Source organism: Heloderma suspectum, chromosome 2 (assembly GCF_057233095.1).
Source record: "Heloderma suspectum isolate Gila_16-S chromosome 2, 16-S_ref, whole genome shotgun sequence".
Taxonomy (NCBI): Eukaryota; Metazoa; Chordata; class Lepidosauria; order Squamata; family Helodermatidae; genus Heloderma; species Heloderma suspectum.
This window is the reverse complement of record NC_139459.1, coordinates 172,711,627-172,734,628: the sequence shown is the minus strand read 5'-3', so window position 1 is coordinate 172,734,628 and position 23,002 is coordinate 172,711,627. Positions and strand designations below refer to the sequence as shown.

Below are 23,002 nucleotides of genomic sequence, written 5' to 3'. Positions count from 1 at the left end.
GTGAAATTTAATGAAATCCTAGCGATTATTTCTACATTTGTGTATATAGATTAGCATATGCAGGTTTTAGGCAGATGTGTCCTGTGGGGCTGAACCCCAAATCTTTTTAGTGATGCCCCTGCCTCCAGGTGTGGTGGACACAATGCCCATCACCCCCAGCCCACTGGGGATGATGGGGACTGTGGTCCAGTCATCTGGAAGACACCAGTTTGGGGAAGGCTAGCGTGGTATGAAGCTGAACTATCTGACATTGGCTAGAATCACCTGCTCATGATTCAGCACTGGGAAGGTGCAAACCAGGCGTGCCAGATGCCCAGACTTTCATTTATATCACTTTATCTCCTCAGTGAAAGAGAATTAGAGCAGAACCACATCCATGAGAATACCAACCTGACCCACTCCTTCCCAGGATGCCTCCGTTCACCAGAAAGAAGGCAGGTATTTCTCCTTTGGAACTATGAACTTCGCTTCTATAGTGAGAAGTAAAGCTACGGTTACTCACACATCAATGGGACTCTCCAGTAACACCGGCTGGCCACTCATTAGGCACAGCCACATGCCGTGGTAACTACTAATGGCAGGCAAATGGAGCAGCAGGGCGCCATAGAGATAGTGTAGAAGCGCTCCTGTCTGCACTGCATCTGGCCGCTTTCAGTCAGCAGCCAGAAGCCCAGGGCAGTACATGACTAGGCTTTTATTTCTAGGGCTGATTCTTCTCACAGGGGTCTTTTTCTCTGAAAGCCGTTAGGAGGGATGATTGAGAAGGAGAAAAGTATTACTGAAGAGAACTTGAGATACTTCAGCATGTTTTCACTGAACTTGGAAGATCCAGCAAATGCTTAAATAAAACGGGGGCATATGATTATGTGTATAGGGTTGCCAACATTTTCCTTCTGGCAGAGTCCCTTAATGGATCCCTTTCCTGCTCAGTCACTGCCAGCTCAGACTCCAGCAACGTATATATGAAGTGGTGGGGGTGGGGGGATTGCCCCATCTGCATTGTTAACTGCACTTGTCATTTTGATGCCGACTCCCACAGCCTGGAGAGATGCTTTTAGAGCTCTTGGCAATTTTTTTTTTAAAACCTCCCTGAATAATTTGGTTTGTCAGCAAATTTGGCCTCCTCATTGCTCAGTTCTAACTCCAGATCATTTATGAATAACTTAAAAAGCACCAGTCCCAATACAGGTCCTTGGGGCACCCCACTATTTACATCAACAGTTGTTTTTGGACCTGTGGGATATCTGGGAAGTTGTGAAACTGCTGTGGGTACCACCACAAAATGCCTAATCAGTGGATTGCCACTTTGGCGTCTACCTGTTTCCTCTATGGATCTTAGGCTACATCTTATTCAGCAAAAACTTTTGTTTCATGTCTATTGGACACCGCAACATCTCTTTAATAAGGGGTTGTCTAATTCAGCTAATTACTGGTGGTGCAATACAGCTAATGCTACTTTTAAATATATGTTTTGGCAATGTCCAGTAGTTGCTTCTTTTTGCAGGGAGAAGATTATATCACAGATAAATTTTGTACTGGAACAGTCTTTAATATTCACTAATGTACACGCTCTTTTAAATTATTGACCTGCTTTATAGAAATTAACAAATGGTCAGCATAAATGGATTATCTGCGTTTGTCTGACAACTAAAAGACTAATATCACAACATTGGAAGGATAAACACTCACTTCCTACAACACAATGACCTTACAATGCTTTCAGTATTTGAATGGGTGGCATATAGACACCAACTTCAAATGGATACTTATTGGGATATTTGGTCCACTTTTGTCAAAGCCTATGTATAATTGCTAGAAAGCTGTATGCATTTCATACAAATCCATGTACATATATTTAAAAAAAATAGAAAACAAAAAATTGGGGTACCAGGTGGCACCACACTGGGAACCCACTCGTGGACCCCATTGGAGGTGCCTGCGAACACCACATTGGGGACCCCTGGTTTACATCACTTCATGACAAGGACTGACCATTTCTTCCCACTCTCTCCTTTTTGCTCTTTAGCCACTTGCCAGTCCACAAGATGACCCACCCTCCCATCCCATGACTGCTAAATTGACACAGGAGATGTTAGTGACGGATTTTGTCAAAAACCTTTGGAAAGTCCAAGTAAACAATTTCTGCCACACAGTGTTGAATTTCTTTCAGCCTGAGAGCCAAATGTAATTTAGTGAAGCTGAGAGTTGGACCAAAATACCACTATATTTTAGGTTAAAGCTGTTACTGACAAAAACTTAAGCCTTAGGAGAGGCATTTCAACCTTTTAGAATGGGGAAGAAATTGTACAAAAGCTGGGAAACTATCAAATCATAGAGTACTGGGGTGGGGGTGGGGAGTGGGAACCACCTGGTGATGTGGGGGAGGGTGTGTGGCTATCCGGGGACCCCTGGAGTTGGCCAGATTTGGTCCCCAGGCCTGAGGTTTAATGCCTCTGGTCTATCGGGTCACCCCTATCCACATACTTGTTGACTAATAGGTGCAATCCTATGCATGTTTAGACAGAAAAACTCCTACAACTCCCACCATGCCTTAGTTAGCAGGGCTGGCTGGGGCATCCTGGAAGTTGTAGGACTTCTTTTCTGTCTAAACATGCATATGTTTGCACCCTAAGAGTGCTTCTAGATGGAGGGCTCCTACTGCTAACTTTCAAAAGGCATTATGCAGCTTCCATCTTTTTTTCCCCCCTTAAAAGGTATTTTCTGGAAAGAAAAAAGATGGAATAAGTGATGGGAAAACACGGGTTACAAATGGAAGACAGCAATGTCTGGACCTCCTGTAAAAATCCGTGAATAAGACAGGGCAATTGCACAGTAAAAGCCTTGTCTGGAAGCATCCACTCTCAAAGTACTCTAAAAAGTTAGTGAGACAGGACTCATTGTGCTTTAAAGGCACAGGGCGCCTGCCAAAAAGTGACCAGATTTCTGTGCGAACAGTACAGAAACAGTGGGCTTATTTCCTCAACTGCCATTGCAGAAGTGAAGGGTGGGCTAAATTGGGCCTGCCCCCCCTAATTTGTTTTTAACAAGCAAATAATTTAAAAAGCTTAGTTTTGTCTTTAAAAGGGCTGCAAAGCAGATGAGCTTCCTCCTGACTTTTTGGGTGGGGCCCATAACTTTTAGGCTGGCTGTAGGCCTGAGTATCTCATGTTCCCCTTGCCTTTGTTCATGTAGTTGACTGCAGAACAGGACTGGCCTGGATAACATACAGGTTGTCTTTATTCAGACCAGAAAAGGTCTTGGGCCAGAATATATTCAGCCCTGAGATTTATGGGGGTTGAGCTATGTCTCTTGCCTCCTCTTTTCCACAACTTGTGTGGTATGAAGAAAATCTCAAATTTCTCCATTGCCCTTTTCTTGTATTCTCTGATCCTGTGTTTCATCCTTTGCCTGCAGGATAACAACATTCATTTTCTGCAACTATTTTATGCTGTTTCCCCATCCCATACAACAAGCACTGTGGCTAGTCCTATACAGATCAAGCAGCTTTCTGTGAAGGCAGTTCTGCGATCCATTCTTGCCTGCAGACTGCCAGCCCAATTAAAAATAAATAGATAATCGTTTCCTCCGGGCGATTTAAATCACACACCTTGCAGATTTGCATTCATTACTGCGGAGCTGCAATGTGGGATGGCTACCACCTTGGGAAGAATTATTCCTGCATTCCAAGTCCCACCATGTCTGACTGCTGGGTAAAAAAAAAGCAGCACAGATCCCTCGCCTGCATGCAGTTTTGCAAACCAAGCCGTTTCCCTTGTGTCTGTGTATTTTCTCCCTCTCTCTCCCCTGCGGACTGGGCAAAGCCCTAGCAGTGCTTCACGCATCTGAAACCTAAATATTTCTAATACCATGCAATCACACACGCAAGTACGTCGGTCAAGCTCTCCCTGTCTTCGCATACAGTTCTCCCCGCTCCTTCCCTTCCTTCACCCCCGTTTGCTTTGTTTCGGATCCCATGAAAACCAAACCCACTTCCGAGGAAGCTCAGCAACAAAAGGGAGGCGCTAAGAGAAGACAGGCGAGCCGTACGTTCCGGGAGGGCGCGCGCGCACGGACGTAGCCCCGCCCCTTCGAGCACGCGCAGCGGGCCCATGTGTCGCGGGTCAGGAAGCCGCGTGTGTTGGCAAAAGCTGCCCCTGGCCTGGAAGTGGAACTTCTTAGCTGGGTAAGAGGGATCGGGGGCGACGCTGTCATGAACAGGGGACCATATGCGGGCGGGGATGGTGGTTTATGTCTATGATCGGGGTGGTTTCTTAAGACCAGTTTTATGCAATTAGCAGAATCGAGTGGTAAAGCTTTACCTGGAGGTGGGGAGGAGAACCCGTTAAAAAAACATTTAGCGAAGAAGGTGAAAATAGATCCTTCTCTCTGACGTTCCTGGGTGGGTGGAGGTATTCAAACATGCGATCCCCACCCGCGGGTTGAAATGGCACAATCCGGGGTGGGGGTCGGGGTGGGGGAAAGGACCACTTGGGCCTGCTGCTCCTTGTACCAGTTGGCCCTGAGACCCCTTTCTGGGAGATAAGAGAAGAGGTTACGCCCCCCACCCTGCCCTGTGTGTGGTTTTTAAGTAAGTTCTTTCCATGCCTCCCTCAGGGATCAAGGAAGCTTGTGTGTCTTGCTGTGGTATACCAGCCTTCCCCAACTTAGGGCCCTCCAGGTGTGTTAGACTACAACTTCCATCAGCCCCAGCCATCCCGGCCAATGGTCAGGAATGCTGGGAGTTGTGGCCCAACGCATCTAGAGGGCATTAGGTTGGGGAAGACTGTGACCTATTCTGTGCTCAGCCTTGTTTTGCTATTCCTACTCCAGTAAGAACAGAACATGGGGTTCCTCTTCTGTCACCCCTATGCTGAGATCTTTGGTTTTGAAATGGGGCTGGGACCATTTCTTTCTTTTCCAGACATTGTTAATCAGAAAAGGGAGTCGTTTAGAAGTGTCCCTAGTGGCCGCTGAATCTAGCGTTGGCCACCCCAGCCTCTCTCCCTGCTTTTGACACCATGACCCGGCACAGTAAGTCTTCTGCTTGGTTTATGGGTCAAACGCTGGTTCCAATCTGGTTGAAATTCCAGATGTAAAATGGTGTTCACCTTTCTGTTTTCCCTCCTCCCTTCCCTTTGGCAGAGCAGAAAAAATCTGGGAAGAGACCCAAACATGGCAAGGTGAGCAGGGGCTGGCAGCAGTACCAGCTGTTTACTGCTGTTCTTAAATGCTTTTGGAAAAGTCAGATTGAGGGGGGGGGCATGGAGGGAGTTGAGTCGAAAGAATTGCATTGAAGGCAAGAAGTACAAGTAGGGACCTTTGGATCATGCAGGGAGATGATTGCCCGAAATTTGAGTGAGGGCAGAGGGCAGAAGTCAGATGGTGGTAGGTCAAAAGAAGAGGTGGAGCTTAGAGAGTGTAAACTGCAAACAAGTTAAAATCCAGAGTCCTGTTTGCAGATGGGGAAGCATTAAGGGAATGTTGACTCTGCAGGGAAAGACAGAGCGGGTTGGGAATTGGGAGGGAATTATGGTATTCTGGGCTCTGAGGGGCAAAAGGAATGGAGCCACTGACTGTAGTGTCAACTGGTTTGTTTATTTATTTATTTATTGCATTTATATCCCGCCTTTTTTCCTCTTGCAAGGAACCCAAGGCGGCTTACATTATCCTCTTCCTCTCCATTTTATCCTCACAACAAGAACCCTGTGAGGTGGGTTGGGCTGAGAGTGTGTGACTGGCCCAAAGTCACCCAGTGAGCTTCCATGGCCGAGTGGGGACTAGAACCCAGATCTCCCAGCTCCTAGTCCGACACTCTTGCCACTACACGAGGAACTGCAGGCCCGGGAGCCAAATCTGACCCTCCTGATATCCCAGTCCAGCCCAGCCCCCCAGGGTTCCTCAGAAAGCAGTGCCCCTTTTCCCCTGACCTCCAATTTTTTGGTGGTTTCCTGGCTTCTGTGCAATTGTTTCCCCATTGTAAAAGGTTGAAATGCCTCTCCTAAGGCTTATGTACTGGCAGTAAGAGCATTAAGCTCAAATGGGCTGGTATTTCTTTGTAATTTTGGCTCTGCCTCCTTTGCCTTTGGCGCTGCCCACCACTGGAATGTGACTCCCAAGAGCTTCTCTGAAATTGAATTTGGCCGTCCTGCTGAAAGGGGTTCCAGTGAAAGAGAGCAATTTTAATTTGCTATGAAACTGAGATGAATTTCTATAGCGCAACTTCTTAGGTTTTTAATATGATGTGTTATGTTGTGTTTGTGTTTTATGGCTTTAGGTTTCGTTTTGTGAACTGCCTGGAAAGCTTTGGCTCTTGGGCAGTGCATAATATAATATAATATATAAATAAAGGCCGTGCACATGGGTGTCCAACTTCCCCTGCCACCACCAAATACTCCACTGCCAATGGGGAGGAAGTCACATTGGAAGAATTGTGCGCCTTCTCCTCCCAGGCCATCAGACAGCTTTTTTGCATGCTGGCAGGAGGGCAATCTCTCTCAGCTGGGGAGGAGTGTCTTTAAAAGCCAGTGTTATGCTGGGTATCACCAGCAGGGTCCCATTTCCAAAGGGTGGGGGATGCTTGGCTCCTCAGATGTTGTTGGACTGCATTTCCCATCAGCCGTAGCCAGCATAGACAGTGCTGAGGGCTGATGGGAGTTGCAGTCCAACAGCATTTGGAGGGCCACACGTTCCTTTTTTTTTATGAACTTTTATTTAATTTTGAAACATGGTTAACAAAATAAAGGCAACAAAAGAAGAATGTGCATAATAAATCACAATCACTAAAGAAACAAAGGAATTCACTAATTATAAATCTAAGTAGGAGCTCAATTTCTAATGAAAAGTAAAATGCAAGTTCTACAATGTATGAAAGAAGCGTGTGCAAGTGTATGCCATTTTGTGTGGTTGTGCATAATAATCAGAAAAATATAGGCAACTGTATTTTGTTGGAATGTTATCAAAAGTTTGAAGTGCCTCGACATAGGAAATGAATGGAAACCCTCGTGTCATAATATCATTAAAACTGCCCTTTTCTCTCAGGCAGAGTATAGTGAGCGTCTTGATTGTCTCTGGCCAATTGCTTGAAATTGTTTTAGATATATGTTGTTGTTGTGTGTGTTATTTGCTTTATGTTATGTAAATGGTTTTTATGTTTTATATAATGTATTTTAATGGTTTTTAATTTTTGTGAACCGCCCAGAGAGCTTCAGCTATGGGGCGGTATAGAAATATAATGAATGAATCATTTTTCACATTAGGATTCCTTGCTCACTGCACTCGCTGTTTATTCATGTGTGGGCCACATTCCCTGTCTGTGCTCTAAACCTTTGAATCCCCACATGCCGAGATGGGGGCAGAGGAGAAGCATGAGAGTCAAGTGTATGTGTATCTGGGTGTGGGGAAAGTGCGTGCGTGTGTGCTTGAGGGGGGGGGTGAGGGGGAAGGGTGTGCATGTGTGCAGTGCCCATGCGATCCTTGTGGGGGAAAAGGTTGCCCACCCTAGCTCTGTAGCTTTACGTCTCATGCCAGGTCTGCTTCATTTCCTTTATTGCTGTGTCTGCTTTGGCTTTTATAGAAAAGGGATGCAAAGCCGCATGGGAAAAAGGACCCAGGGGTGCCTCAGCTGTCGCATTTTAAAGAACTTGTCAAAAAGGAAGCAGCACTAAAACAGAAACGGGTGAGACTAAGGAGTGTGAAAAGCTGCATGGGGAAAATGGAGTCAGGGCTGGCTTTGGGGATACATTTCTCCCCTTAGCATCAGGGGCATGGGATGCCACAAGCTGGTTCCATGTTTTGGAGGATCAGAAGAGGGCATCTTTCCCATGGGGCTGGTGGTGCCCCCTGTAGGTTAAGATCCTGCATCCCTCAATCAGGTTACAGAACTGCAGGAACGGCAACACATGGCTCGGCAGAAGGAAATCAGCCGCTTCCGGAGCCTGGAAGGGCTGCAGAAGGATGCCTTGCGCAGGCAGCAGCATTTTGAGCAGAAGGTAATGAAGCTGTTGCTGAGATTGTCTTAACGTGTGTACTGCAACTTCCCTGATGTGCTCATATAGCCATTTATAGCATGCTAGTGAACAGAACAGGCTTTGCATGGGTGGGAATAGCCCTTAGTTTGAGACAGCGAAGCCTTCAGTGAGTTCTGCAGCTGTCAAAGTTGGACACATTGTGCCCACCCCGTTTGAGTGAAGCCACAGTTGCTGCCCTGCCGCGGTGCACCCCTACGGTCTCTTGAGGAAGGGGTCTGTTCATGCCATTCCCTTGCGAGGGACTGGCTCACCGGGGCAGCCGGATAACTCTGTCCCTTGGACTGCTCCCCACTGGCTTCAAGCTGTGTGGATGGCAAAGCTATGCACTGCTTACAGAAGTCTGCCACCTAGTGATTGAAGACAGTACTGCAGGCTCCAAATGCAAGGACACATTAGAACTACTATTAATGCATTTTCAAATAACCCCCTGGGTGCACCTCTTCGTATGCATGCTTAGTGTCAGGTGTCTAGGTTTCTTGGTCTTGGAGCTGTGGTGCTGACAGCCTCTTGTCTTATAGACTAGCAAATGTACACCGCTTTGCATGGATGGGAATAGCCCTTACGTCGATATAGCAAAGGCTGCAAGCAAACTTATGCAGCTGGACACATTATGCCTGTCCTGTCTGACACGCTGGAATTATAAGCCAAGAACAAACCCTGGCTTATAATTCCGGGCACCAGGGATCCCTGTTTGGATGCAACACTAAAGAAACCACAGGCAGAGGCCTCCTGGTTTGTTTAGCCGCTCCCCGTGGTGGGAGGAGTCAGATGGGGGCAATTGAGCAGCTTGCCTAAGTCCATTGGTTTCAGCAGGCTTAAGCAAGTTAACTCTGTGATGGATTTAGGCTCAACATTTCATACGGAACCTCCTGCAGTGCAAACATATGCATGTCTAATCAGAAGACCATCCCACTGACTGTGTGTATAGCAGGGATGGAAAATGTGTGACCCTCCAGATGTTGTTGGACTGCAGTTCCCATCAGCCCCAGCCAGCACAGCTAATGGTGAGGGATGAGGGAGGTTGCCATTCAACTACATATGGAGGGCCCCATGTTCCCCATGCCTGGTGTATAGGATTAGTCAACAAAGTGCCTTATGAGCCTTCTCTCATCTATCCTTGCAACAGCCAACACAGGTCAAAAGTCCCTGGGCAAAGACCGTAGCACCTACATTGCTGCATGACTGTACCATTAAACCAGGCTCTGTAACTATGGCTAGCTTTCTGTACTACCCACCATGCAGACCAGTCCTCCTCCTCCTCCCTTAGTGGGATTTTTGTCTTTCGCTGTATGGGTGTGCTGCATATATCGACTTGTTTTCCCCACACCACAGGAGATGGATCTGAAGCAACTGGCGAAACATGTCCTGCTGGAGAAAGATAGCTCCTGCAAGGCCTATTACAGGGAGTTCAGGAAGGTCAGTGGGAAATGGGGAGAGGCCTCACACTTCACAAGGTGAAGGATGGGTCTGGTCTTCCACCATGCTGTGGGTGGGATGCACGGCTGTTCCTCTGTCCAGTGAGGCTGGGCCGGGTGTTGGATGAAATACCCTCTCAGTCGTCCTTCTCTTTAGGTGATTGAAGCGGCTGACGTGATCCTGGAAGTCCTCGATGCTCGGGATCCCCAAGGTTGCCGCTGCCCCCAGGTTGAACAGGCGGTGCTGCAGGCTGGAGCAGACAAAAGACTGGTCCTGGTGCTAAATAAAATAGGTAAGGGTGACGGCCAGTGGTCCTGGGTTCTCCAGGGAGGACATGAGGTCTGGTGCTGGTATGCTGTGATTCTTATCTTCTCTTGTGAGTTGAGGGTATGAGAATGTAAGACGTTCTCAGATCCCAGGGGTGTTGAACTTCAGCCCTGCGGGCCAAATCTTGGCTGTCTGGGATTCCCCAAATGGCCCCACGCATTCCCCCGACCGCCGATTATTTGGTGGTTTCCCAGGTTTTGTGCTGGGTTTTGCCCGTTCTAAAAGGTTGAAATGCCTCCTCTGAGGCTCAGTTGCTGGTAGTAAGAGCTTTAAGGTACAGTCCTATGCATGTTTAGACAGAAAAGAGCCCTACAACTCTTAGCATTCCCCAGCCAGCCATGCTGGCTGGGGAATGCTGGGAATTGTAGGACTTCTTTGTGTCTAAACATGCATAGGATTGCACCCTTAAAGTACAATATGCTGGTATTTTTGCTCCCCACCTCACTGGAATGCAGCCCTGAGAGCATCTCTGAAATTGCAATTGCCCATCAGGTGAAAGAGGTTTGACACCCCTGACATATCCAGTGTTTCAGCAAGTGTTTCCAATATGCTGCTGTACTATACTCAGGGTCTGTGCTTCTCTCCCCAAATCCAAATCCTGCACAAGGTAAGCCCAGGGAAGGTACTCACGAGAAGCAGTTGAGAACTACATTGGTTTATTTCTCCATAATTCTATTGCGATTTCAAGATGCGTGCATGCAGATAACTTTCAGCTTCTTGTCAAGCTTTGGGGTAGGCAGAGGTCAAGTAGCGGAAGTGGGGAGAGTCAGTGAGGGGCTGGAAAAGTACCCCAGTTGATGCAATAAAACTTGGAACACTGGGGGGGCGGGAGAGAGAATGGGTGTTTCTCAGTCTTCTGTAGACATAAGCCCTATGCAGATGCTCTATATGTGAGCATAAATGACAGGTGCAGAGGAGCTAGTTCCAACTCCCTGTGTTGCGGTTCTTGCCCTCCAGGTGTGAAGGGCAAACTTCTGCACTGAGGAGATTTTCCAAAGTTCCCAATTGCACAGGGAGGCCACAAAGGTAGAAAAGTTTACCCACCTTGCAAAAATTCACATTTAACACGTGAAGGGCAACGAGAACAGCCATGGAGGAGGTCATTGCTAGGGTGCTCATCCTCACAGGTTTGTTTGTTGATTTATTTATTTATTTAACCTCTATACTCCTCAATAGCTGAAGCTCTCTGGGCAGTTCACAAAAATTAATACCACAAGGTGCAGCATCAAATAAGGTTAGTTACCCTAAGATATATAGAAAGATTGAGCTGATATATTTTCAAATGTTTTGTTTAATCAGGGGAGCTAGAAACATGCTTTAAAAAAGATGATGAAAACTGAGATCCTCAGAATGCCAGGTCCTATACCAGATACTAGACTTCACGTGTTGACTAGCAACCCTAGTAGATCTGCTGGTTTCTGCCAGTTATTCCTGACATACACAGGATGTACTTGCTTGTTTGTTCAGTGTAATTAGGGTGGTTAAATGATGGTGAAGAAGCAGATTTTTGCCCTGCCTTTCTATCTAGCTTTTCAATGGATGATTCTGAGCGAAGCAGGGATGCTAGTCCATATTAGCAATTGTGACTACAGAACTAGAAGGATGCTGTTATCCTTGGATTCATCTTGGGTGTGGGAGGTGGGGATGGCATTGTTTGGGCTTTTGTGGCTGCTGCACCTGCAAAGCTTGAAGTAGATGACACTGGTAAAACACACACAGCCATTTGGAACCACAACTTGCCCAGTGAGCCCTTGGTCACAAAGAACATGTGTGGCCCTAATGAGGCCTTGTGAGGGTTCTGTATTCAGGCTTGTGCTGGGAGGAATCCTTAATTCTGCCCTTCTGTGCCTGACCCAGATCTGGTGTCTAAAGAGATCGTAGCAAAGTGGCTGAAGTACCTGAGGAATGAATTCCCTACAGTGGCCTTTAAAGCCTCCACTCAGCAGCAGAGCAAAAACCTGGTATGTGGTGCAGGGATTGCAGTGGGGCCAATAAGTTACAGCTGTGGTCGGCAATTAGTTTTCCTTGAAGGCCATTCTGAGGTTAAAGGGGTGTGGAACCCCAGGCCTGGGGGCTACGTCCGGCCTTCCTGGGGTCCTGGTCTGGCCCTTTGGGGTTGCCTAGGTGGCCCCTTTTCTCCTAGCCACCAATTGTTTGGTGGTTTCCTGGCTTTTGTGCAGTTTTTCCCCTATTCTAAAAGGTTGAAATGCCCCTCCCAAGGCTTAGTTGCTGGCAGGAAGAGCTATAAGCTACAATATGCTGGTGTTTTAGCCCCACACCTTTGCCTTTGGCCCTGCCCACCACTGGAATGGCCCTCAGGCTGAAAGAGCTTTGACACCCCTGGGTTAGAATGGGAGGGGTCATGGTCCAGCCCTTCAGCCCCCTCCCCTTAAAGTGGCCTGTCAGCAAGGACTATTGCTACAAATTCCACTTTCTCCAAATTACTTTCACCTCAAAAGTTGGCAAGCGTAGGAAGGGGCCAGGGGGCTCCTTTCAGGGGGATGGATTTGGCCTGGGGGAATCCATTCAGTGATCCCCAAATGATAAGAGCAAGAGCCTTTCCTTTTGTGGGTAGGAGTGATGGGTTCAGAGGAGTAAAAGAAACGACGCAGGGTTCCAAAAAGCATTCCCCAGTTTGTGTGTTCTGCAGGGCTGTGGCACCCTGACCAAGAGCAGCATTCCCCAGCCTGGTGCCCTCCAAGTGCCTTGAACTAAACTCCCAGGATCCCCCCCTCCAGCCATGACATAGGGAAGGCTTGCACAGAAGATTAGTGCTGCTCCAGGGGCACATTTACTAACAATCCCAGCTTCTCCTCCAGCAACAAAGCCGTGTCCCAGTAACCCAGGCATCAGGAGACCTGCTCAGCAGTGGAGCCTGTGTCGGGGCGGACTGCCTCATGAAGGTGCTGGCCAACTACTGCCGGAATCAGGATGTCAGGACATCCATCAGTGTCGGGGTTGTGGGTAAGCAGTTTGCCCTTCTTTGAGGGGTCTGGGGAGGGGTGGGGAACTTTCTGAAGCCTGCCCCATTGCCTAGAAGGTCTTTCAGTAATCGCTTCATCTCCTGTCCAAAGTGGGATAGAACAGCCTTCCCCAATCTGGTACCCTCCAGATGTTTTGAACTACAACTCCCAGCATCCCTGACCATTGGCCATGCTGGCTGGGGCTGGTGGGAGTTGAAGTCCAAAATATCTGGAATGCATCAGGTTGGGGTGGCTGGGGTAGAACGTAAGCATATTGATGTCTTTCCTGGCTTTGTTGTAAATGTTGGATCTCTGTCTCAGAAGTCCAGGTGACCTGGCAAGGCAGACTTGAATCCTCTTCTGTGAGGGCCGAGTGGATAGAAACTTAGCAACTATCTGTCCAGTGTAGCAAGGTCTTTATCTCCTTCTGCCAGTTTTAGGCCTTTGCCAAAATCCTCTGCTCCTTCCTCTACCTCCAGAGAGAGTGTAAGCCAGGAGGCAGCTGAACTCAGATCCAGCCAAAGAAAGGTGTCCCGCTCTGGCCTGCTTGGGGTTTCCCTTGCCCTGCCCCCACCCCTTTTCCCCCAACTACCTATTGTTTTGGTAGTTTTCCAGCTTTTGTGCAGTTTTTCCTCACGTGCTAAAAGGCTGGCATGCCTCTCCTAAGGCTTTGTTACTGGCGGCAAATTTTAAGCTAAAATATGCAGGCATTTTGGCCTCTCCAACCACTAGAATGCAGCCCCCCCCAGCATCTCCAAAATGGAATTTGGCCCTCAGCCTGAAAGAGGTTCTGCACCCCTGAAGTAAACAATGCTGTGTCCAGGCCGCAAGGCCATGGGTGTGCACTCACCAGAGCGTGATTAGCCTACTAAGCCAGGATCCTGCCAATTGCTGCTGCTAGCCATGATCCCTGGAAGCCTTTATTTTGGCTCCTGCCTGTCATTCAGTCAAGGGGAAAAGGTGGCCGGGGCTTCCAGGCAGCTGCATCTTTCTTTGCTGCACTACATCATTTGCAATGGAGAGCTGGAGGGCAGAAGCCTGCACAGGCTACTCAGATATGTAGGGTTGATCTTGAGGGGGCATGGTCACCAGATGGCAGCTGCTTTGGCTGAGGAGGTGCCCTTTTCTACATCCCTGATCTGCAGGCTTCCCAAATGTTGGCAAGAGCAGCTTGATCAACAGCTTGAAGAGGAGCCGGGCCTGCAACGTTGGGGCCACTCCTGGCGTCACCAAGTATGTAGCGGTCCTTCTGTGCATGCTGTAGGAGGCAGTCAAACAGCCTTGGGGCTCTTCTCCCTGAAGCTTTGGTTCTGGGGTCTCCACCTGAACTTGCAAGCCCAGAACAAATTACAGGGACTGTCTTGGAGAAAGCTTAGGATTTGGGGGGCTCTTTTCCCTGAACAACTTAGAGGTACAGCCACAGAATAGTGTGGCTGGGTTAGTGGCTACAAATGAGAATTATGAGGTCTTGCATCTTCAAAACTTGGTGGATTTCAGGTGCTGGTATGGAAAGGAAAGGCTGACCAACCAGATAAGTGGCAGATGATGAACTGTGACTGATGGAGCAAGGCACCTCAGCAGGGTTGGACTTGATGGTCTTATAGGCTCCTTCCAAACCTACTATTCTATGATTCCTTCCTCTCTCATAAAACTAGAACCTGGGGTCATCCCATGAAGCTGATTGGTGGGGCATTCTGGATGGATAAAGGGAAATTCTTCACACAGAATTACCTAGTTAAACTGTGGAATTGGCTACCACAACATAGAGTGATGACAACCAATTTGGATGGCTTTAAAAGGGGATTGGACAAATTCATGGAGAAGGCTGTCAATGGCTATAGCTATATGCTCCTGTCACTATCAGAGGCATAATTTGCATACTTACAATAATTCTACAACCCCAAACACAAAAAATAATCTCAAAACCATTAAATGGTTAAAATACAGTAGCTAAAAATTCTAAACACCAGATAGACCACATGAGTCTATTTCAAAAGTCAGAGCTATTGACCAGCCTACCTCAAAAGCTCTATTGACTAAATAAGCTTTGCACTGTTTGCCTCCCCCTCCCCAAGGCTGGGAGAGCTACAGACAGATGAGCCACCTTTGGGAGATGGTTCTACAGCAGGAAAGAGGACTGTGGGAGGTCCCGATCCGCCCCACCAGCTTCCCTGATGGCTTATCTCCAATCAGCGATAAGAGATTTCTCCTTCCCACACTGATGCCAATGGAGGCTTTTTAAAGCCTCATGTGGGGGGGGGGGATGTTAGTGCTGGAGAGGGAAGGTCTAACCCTTCCCTCCACAAGGCTAAACACCCCCCCCCCCCAAAGCACACTCTGCAAGGAGGCTTTTAAGAAACCTCCATTGGCACCTGATTTTTTTAAAAGCCTGATTGCAATGGGAGAGGGGTGATTGTGTTTGTGAGCAAATGGGGTCTGGCCAATGACATTGGGGCAATTCCACTCACTTTGGGAGGGGCCCCGCTCACTGCTAGCATGGGGCCCCAATGTGTTTGCCCAAAACCAATTCAGCCCTTGGGCCGAAAAAGGTTCGTCACCCTTATTCTACAGCATTGGGCCTACATCTCAGCCACAGGATAGTTGAGGACAGAGTGTTGGACTTTGGAGAAAGAGACCTGGATTCACATAATCACAAGCCATGGGGAGATGCTATCTCTCAGTCTAACCTATCTCACAGAGTTGTCATGAGGAAAAAATGGTGAGGGGACCCTATGCTTGAGCTTGTTGGAGGAAGGGAGGATGGAAATGTGGTAAAATAGATCTAAAAGCTCTGCTCCTTGTTCCCGATTTTCTAGCTTCCAGACATGAAGGAATTCAGTGCAGGGCTTTAGTAGATTATCCTGACAAGTGGAGGGGCTGGTATTGGAAAATGTTACTCCCCCCCCTTTTTTCTCACATTCCTTACCCTCCTCTTTTAGGTGCCTACAAGAGGTGCATCTGGACAAGCACATAAAACTCCTGGACTGTCCAGGCATAGTTGTGGCTTCTCCGACCTCGGATGCCACCATGATCCTACGAAACTGCATCAAGATAGAGCAGCTGGTTGACCCTGTGAGCCCAGTGGAGGCCATCTTAAAACGATGCAACAAGCAGCAGGTGGATGTGCTCACAGCTGGGTGGGAGGACATTGCTGCAATGGTGAACCAGACAGTTATGTAGAGAGTCAAAAATCCTGACTTCTTTCAAAGGCTTATGGTGGGCTTCAGCAGGATTGGTGGGTGGGCGGACTTTTGGAGTGGCAAATCTAATCCATTTTAGTGATAGTAGCCTCCGTGTGTTTAGACGCAACTTATAACAATTTAAGACCATTGGCCAGCTTATTTGTAAGTGAACTTATTAGTCTTTTAAGATGCTACAGGATCCTTTGTTGCTTTTGCTGCAACAGATTAACGTGTTTATTCTTTTGGAATCTTAAAACATATGTGGTAACTGGTGTACTTGACAACTGCACCTGATTTTTTGGGCAACAGTCTTTATGTACGCATGAACGTACGTACGTGTGTGTGTGTGTTTGTGTGTGTGTGTGTGAGAGAGAGAGGGAGGGAGAGCACGCGCAACTTTTTTTTAATACAAGCGCTAACGCAAACTATGTGGAAGGTGCAATCCCCCTTTCTCACACAGGAGGGGCTGCCTCTTATGGCGACACATGTGTGCATCACCTAATGACAAGATATGTTTTCTTCAGAATTATTGTTTCATTCATATGTAGCTTTATGCAGATTTTCTTGTCTCAGAATCTTAGCCAATTGATCACAAGTTTTAACTTATTAAATCTGCATATGAATAATAGTAGTTACCAACAACTGATGATGATATGCACATGCACACAGACACACACGCACCTGAGTAGGTATTTTGAAAGAGAGAAGGGTAAGCCCAAGATAGCATGAGCTGGCTGTGGCTTTTGAAAGTGCTTACATGAAAAGCAATCTTCTAACTTGTGAATTGGGGATGCCCTTTTCATCTATCAACAACTTTTACCATGTTTTTGGGTATCTACTTAGAAATAAGCTCCAGTGAGTTCATAGAATCATAGAATAGTAGGGTTGGAAGGGGCCGATAAGACTGTCGAGTCCAACCCCCAGCTCAGTGCAGGAACTCAAGTCAAAGCATCAATAGGACTTATTCCCAGGTAAGTGGGCATGGGATTGCAGCCTTCATTGATGAATCAAGTTTATTAAATCAATTAAACATTGCAGCTCTATTAAGCTCTATTAACATTAAGCATGCTGCTTAAAAAGTGATGAAGAGGTAATAGTTTGGTTGTAAGTGGTTATTCATGTATGCCAATAGATTTGCCTAGCTAGCTAACAACATTGTGGCTGCTGAGAATGCTGGAGGGAACACTTGGGGAGGGGGGTATCATAAGGAAGTAAGTCCCCAATGCTTGTCCCTCATCCCTGTTCCTTTGCAGCCATTCATCAGATCACTTGGAAGTGGGAATAGGTGTACTGCTAATTAGACAATTGAGTAAAAGATTATAATCAGCTCTTGTCTCTTGTCCCCCTCCCCCCTAGATCATGCAGCACTATGGTGTGCCAGATTTTCAGGACACCACAGAGTTTCTGGCTCATTTGGCCAGGCGGCAGGGCAAGCTGAAGAAAGGAGGGATGCCAGACTGTGAGAAAGCAGCCAAAGCAGTGCTAAGCGACTGGACAAGGTGAGTGGAAGATGTTATAAAGCACAAAGATTCTTGAGCTTGTCTCTTGCAGAGGCTGGTTTCCCTTTGTACTAATCCAGTCTCAAGTGAGCAGAGGTGGTTCAGGAAAGAAAAAAATGGATCTGAGGGAAGTGTGGATGGGGGGTAGCTTTTCCTTAGAAAGGCTGAGTCTATTTCAGTGTTTCACTCTGTCTCCATTAGTGGGAAAATCAGCTATTTCACCCACCCACCTGAGACGCACATGCTCCCCATGCACATCAGTGCTGAGATCGTGGCAGAGATGGGCAAGGCCTTTGATTTTGAGGCTCTGGAGCAAGAGAATGAGAAGGCTTTGGCACGTAAGTGGCTTGATCAAGCGGATAGAGGGACACCATCATTCTTCTTCAGATTGTTCCAAAACGGCTCTCCCTCTGCTACAAGCTGCATGCTGCCAAGAACTGTATTCCCTTCCTTTAGCTGCCCTCCATAAGCCCACAAGAGGCTAGTCCTCCTCCCCACAGCTGTTCTCTCTCTCTTTGGTTATATGTGCCTTCGCTGCCTCTCAAGAAGGAACTGATGAAGGCACAGGAAAAGCATCACCTCCAATAGCAAATCAAGAGCCCACTGGTCATAGTAATTCCTCTTCTGAAATTCTACACAGACCTCATACTGTAGTTGTAGAAGGTGTCTTTCCCTTGCAACAGGCCTGGGGAAAGTGTGGGCCCTCCAGATATTTATTGTTAGACTACAGATCCCATCAGCATAGCCCATTGTGAAAGATTATAGGAGTTGGAGTCCAGCAACTGCTGGATGGCCACATGTTCCCCATTCCTGGCTTACAAAAACTTTGTGTGAGACATCACCTTAGAAGAGGCATTCTTATTCACAGAGGGGAATGCCTCTTTTAAAGATGATACTGGCTACCTATTCCTCCTTCAGTGCCTTCACTCACAATCCCCTTGTAATAGGCCAGGGTGTGACCTGTCTGTTGCTGCTGGAAGAGGTGTCATAGGGAGGAAATTCCCTGCCAGTAGAGGCTCCTAGGCAAATGAACATTTTGACAAAACTCATTCTCGACCCATTCCCCCCACCCCCTGCACACACATGGTTTAGCTCACTATTAATATCAGCATCTCCTTCCTACCACCAGATTTTCTCATTTTTGCAAGTTTGACAGCAGATTTTCAAATCTTCACATTTGCATTAGTTGTCCCACTGGTGCTGCACATGGAGGTACAGCTGGCTTATTTGTGGGCAATGGCAATTAATACCTTTTTTACCTGTAGAGGCAATAAAAGTCCATCCAGAAGCTTGATTTTGAATCTGAAAACTCCCAGCATTCCTGACAAGTTCTTGCTCTCGTCTCCCTCTTCCCCCACCCTGCAGTACAAGGGCTACTATGCAGCAGCAAAGCCAGCAAAGGGGCTCTGCTCCTTTGAAATGTTTCAGGAACTCTACGCAGTGTTTATCTCTTGCAGACTTGCACTCTGGCCCTGCTGGCATCACCCTGGAGGGTTCTGGCCTCACCAGCGGGGCAGAAGTCAGGATGGACCAGGAGGAAGGACTCTGCTGTGAAGAGCAAGAAGAGACTAAGATGGAGGAAGATGGGAATGTGGAGGTATGCACAGACGTGCACGTGACCCAAATGTCCAAGATACTGGCTGTGGCTTTTCTTGCAGGGCTATTTTGTCAAGTCCCCAGGCTCCCGGATGCAGTTTGCCACTTTCAAAGAACGCGTGTTGTCATTCAGGTTAAATTTGGAAGCAACTTGGGACTTGGAGACAGCACTTTCTTGAGGAATTCAGAACAGTGAGTCTGGCATTCGAAGCATTGGTGAGAAGAACAGAAAAACAAGCGGTGTTGTGGAGAGAGATTTATAAGTGGAGGTTAAAGACTGATGAAATTTGGGGCAGCTAGAGAAGGGGGCTTGGTGGGAACTGTGGGGTTCTACTGCTTGATGTCCTGCAGTCATAAATACACTATTTTCAGGATCCCCCTGCCATTTTTCCAATCAATCCTGTAACTGTAAGATAGCCAAGTTCACAGGCCTGTGGTTTACTGTAGTGGGATGTCACATTCTAGAAAACACTCGGGCTCTGTTTAGTTTTGGCCAACAACGGGGGCAAACTGGAAGACTGAACTGCCTAGAGAGGGAGAGAGACTCCTTCCCCATATCAATTAGGAACAGAACTGGCAGCTAACACCAGAGAGAAGCTGCCTGGAAAGACAGGATTCCCTTGTTGAATCCTTGCCTTCTAGATTTAACACTCTTCAAACAAGGTGAAGGACAAAAGAGATGCCATTGCGCTAGGGAACTTTGCAAGCCTTGGTTTAGTTGATGGAGTGTTGGACTTCGAGAAGGGAGATCTGAGTTCATCTTTGAAACTCAATGGGTGGTCAGGGCTAAGGCTCAGTCATACTCCAGTTTGAGAATAAGAATCCTCTATGCACTGCCTTGGGCCCTGGATCTAGCGTGAGACATGGGTGCGGCCAGCCACACACTTATAGCTGCCAATATTTGCCTGTATTGATTCGATTTTCTCACACTAACTGGCTCAAAGTTCTTGGCAGAATTAGAAGGGTTATCCAGCAACTCCATTGGCTGATATCCAGGCAAACAGAAAGCCAGTGTGGTGGAGGGTCTGATGATAGCTGGAGAGACCCAAGTTCAAATCCTCACTCGCCCATGGAGCTCACTAGGTAAGGTTGGGACAGTCACCACCTCTCAGCCTAACCTACCTCACAGGGCTGTTGTGAGGATAAAAGGGGAGGACACGAACCACGTATGTCACCATGAGCTTAAAGGAAAAGTGGAATATAAATATGAGAGTAGTAAAATAGTAGTAAAATAATAAAGTAATAATAAAATACAACAGCAGCAGCTGTTATGTCCATACATGGCTGTATACGCTGAAATATCAAAATTCTGCACCAAGAAAATGTGGGTCCTCCAACCTGTATAAATGATACTACTTAAGCTTCTTTGCCAGATCTGATTCTATAGCTCTGCCATTAGTTTGTAGAACAAGTTAGTTTCACCATGCTGATGGCTGGAAATCTTGAGCTTTCACATCTATGTCTGAACATTTCTTTACAATCAACAGGGCTAGAAACCTGCTGGTTCTTTTTAAATGAAAGCAAGCAGGATGAGAATGCTGACTTTTGCACCAAGTACCACATTCTGTGCACACAGTCCTGGTCAAGATTATTTACCCTTTAAGAGTAGTCAAATACGGTAGTGCAGTTGAGGCTACAATAAGTAAGTCATGGCTGAGCTCCAGATTGAATGGATGCATTGCAGCTAAGTCCAGCTTGAGCCAGCCATAGGAGGGTGGAATCCTTGCATTAAAGATTCTATGGAAAGGCGGCAGGGCTTGCCACTGTGCCAGCTTCCCTTTTGCTCATTTTAAAGCAATTCAACATTTTAATGAGGTCGCTTTCTCTTGCCCTCCCTAGTTTGGCCCAGTGACTGTTGAGCTGAAAGCCAAGAGCAAGACCCTTGCGGAAGCAGAGAAGACTGTGCCGAGGGCTCCCGACTTGGGCGAGATCTCTGCCTTAGACCCTCTGCACCAGGGGCAGGGCTTGCGAGCAGCAAGCAAGCGGCGCAAAAAACGCCAGAAGCGGGCAGGTAAGGCTTGTCCAAAGTGGGAACTTTTCTCATGCGAGTCAACGAAGGCTGGCTCAGATGATGCCGTGCCCGTGCTGGGAGATCAAAAGCAATCCTAAGGTCATGCTGTCCCCCAACACACACACACACACGCATGCGCACTCACTCTTCCTCCTGGGAAAAAGCGAGAAAAAGAATAGGGAAAGAACCCACATTATTTGAACACTAGCTTTTCCTGGTTAATTCATTCACTTCTCCGCCTGTGGAGGGAACAGCATGCAAATCTAGCCCTTTGTTGCTCCTTAGGTGGTAGCCCTGGGCAGACCTTAGGAATCCCCCAGTGCAACATTTTTGTGGCAGAGACGACACTTTATCTCCACCGCTACCAAGCATCACCATTCCTTTCTTTCTTAATAGTAACCAGGCCTCAAGAACCCTTCCCTGGATGTCCTTCCAACTGGATGGTGTCCACCACCCTCATCTACCGCTCTCATTTGTTCCCACCATGCAGCTAAAAAGGGTGATGCCAAACCTGTCTTGGACAGTTCATTCCCCCCTCCCCTTGAAATGCAGAAGGGCTATGTTCAATTCCATAACAAGAGGCCATTTCTAGTCTGCCTGCTTCCCATCGCTGCCTTTTCCTATTAATGAGAACTGCCTGGCCTTGGTTAGAATGCCCCCCCCCCCCCGAGCTGGGGCTCCCGCTCTCTTACCTCCAGCAGCCTCTTACCTAACCCCATTTGTCTTCCCGTTCTCTGCAGAGAAAATTGCCACGAAGCTCTCTGCGACATTGACAGCAGCCATGAATTTCAGCTTGTCAGACGACTAAGGAAAGTACTGAATGGTGTGAAAGAAGATGAGTACTGGGACTTCATTTTATCTACCTCGGGAAGGTCCCCCTCCCCCCCCCCACGGCCATTAGCAGCAGGAGGGGACTCTTTGGGTCCCATCATCCACATGCATCGTGGCGGCAACTGATGGCCTGATGCCTATGCAAAACCCAGAGTTGCTTCTCTAAGAAACTTTTTATTGAACAGCTTAAAAATTGGAGACTGTGTGCAAATAAAAGTATTGTTGAGCTACCCTTGTCTCAGGTTTGGCTCAGCAGATTAACTCCAGATATGCAAAGCCTCATTCCAGTTCATCTCCACGGTTGTTTTTGGACTACTGTAGCTCCTTGAATGAAGGTGCAGCTTGGACGGTTCTTCTCTCCTAAAGGGGCAGGCAATACATGTAACAACCTGAGGATCCCCCTCCTGAAATGGAGGCTCAGGAGAGACGCACCAATGCTACCAGTCAAAGCTCCACTCTAGCAGGAAGGCTACTGCAGAGAATTAGGGAGGGGATAAAATGGCGTAATCCTTCTGCACTGGGGTACAAATGGTAGAGAAAGACCTGGTGCCAGAAACTCATCTTGAACAGCTTCCTTGCCAGCCATGAAGAGAAAAATCAAGATGAACTGGGTCTTTAAAAAAGCAGGTGGGGAATGAAAGGGGGACATCTGGACTACAGTGCATAATATTAGTTGTTTACATGCCATTGCCTGTCAGGAAGCTTAGTACCTTGCGGAGATGAGCACTCTTGTACTTAAGGACCAGTAAACAACATCCTCGGTCTTGGCATTTTAGACCCACTTTGGGTTACAGCATTGCACTAAAACACATATACTCTGTCCAAAAGAATATCCCTTTCTGAATGAGGAAACTGAAGAGTCCTAGCTCCCTGTTCATTTGCTCCTTCAGACAGGGAAGGTTATTTCTGCCCTGCCTGTGACTAAAACTCCTGGATTACCAAGACAGAAGCCCCATGCAAGAGATTTCCCAAAGTCAGCTGTACAGGTGTGTGTTGAGATATCCCTGGAGTCTTCTCATTTGCATCTGGGGCTGAGCAGGCTGAGCTTCAGTGACAGATCGGAGTGCAAGGAGCTCCTAGGGACCGCCGGCTCCGAAGATTGTATTGTAAAGCCTACAACAGACAAGTGAGATTTGGCTTGGAGTAAATA

At 47.4% G+C, this 23,002-nt stretch overlaps 2 protein-coding genes across 15 annotated transcripts in view; one reads left to right on the top strand and one right to left on the bottom strand.

Annotated features, from left to right (window-relative positions):
• The first annotated feature begins 4,079 nt into the window (after positions 1–4,079).
• GNL3L (G protein nucleolar 3 like) lies at positions 4,080–22,665 on the top strand. 5 transcript variants are annotated; one of them, XR_014788027.1, is made up of 16 exons: positions 4,080–4,183; positions 4,922–5,031; positions 5,143–5,180; positions 7,574–7,675; positions 7,872–7,988; positions 9,360–9,443; positions 9,600–9,735; positions 11,628–11,731; positions 12,590–12,734; positions 13,879–13,966; positions 15,673–15,850; positions 17,272–17,414; positions 17,616–17,752; positions 18,872–19,202; positions 20,850–21,021; positions 21,762–22,460. XR_014788027.1 is itself a non-coding variant. In XM_084836101.1 (16 exons), exons 2-16 carry the CDS (start codon positions 5,019–5,021, stop codon positions 21,827–21,829), a joined length of 1,665 nt encoding a protein of 554 aa, XP_084692227.1. In that variant the 5' UTR covers positions 4,080–4,183; positions 4,922–5,018; the 3' UTR covers positions 21,830–22,665. The 5 variants fall into 5 exon arrangements, 4 of the variants coding, with proteins under 4 accessions (XP_084692227.1, XP_084692229.1, XP_084692226.1 ...); XM_084836101.1 differs by having other exon boundaries at positions 18,872–19,011; positions 21,762–22,665; XM_084836103.1 differs by lacking the exon at positions 5,143–5,180 and having other exon boundaries at positions 18,872–19,011; positions 21,762–22,665.
• The window catches only part of LOC146353278 (uncharacterized), a 32,296-nt gene continuing 31,302 nt past the window's right edge, over positions 22,009–23,002 (bottom strand). For all 10 annotated transcript variants that reach the window (XM_084836110.1, XM_084836108.1, XM_084836109.1 and 7 more), the window contains one exon: positions 22,009–22,965. In XM_084836110.1, the coding sequence (XP_084692236.1) occupies positions 22,900–22,965 (66 nt within the window). In that variant the 3' untranslated portion in view covers positions 22,009–22,899. The remainder of the gene's footprint in view (positions 22,966–23,002) is intronic.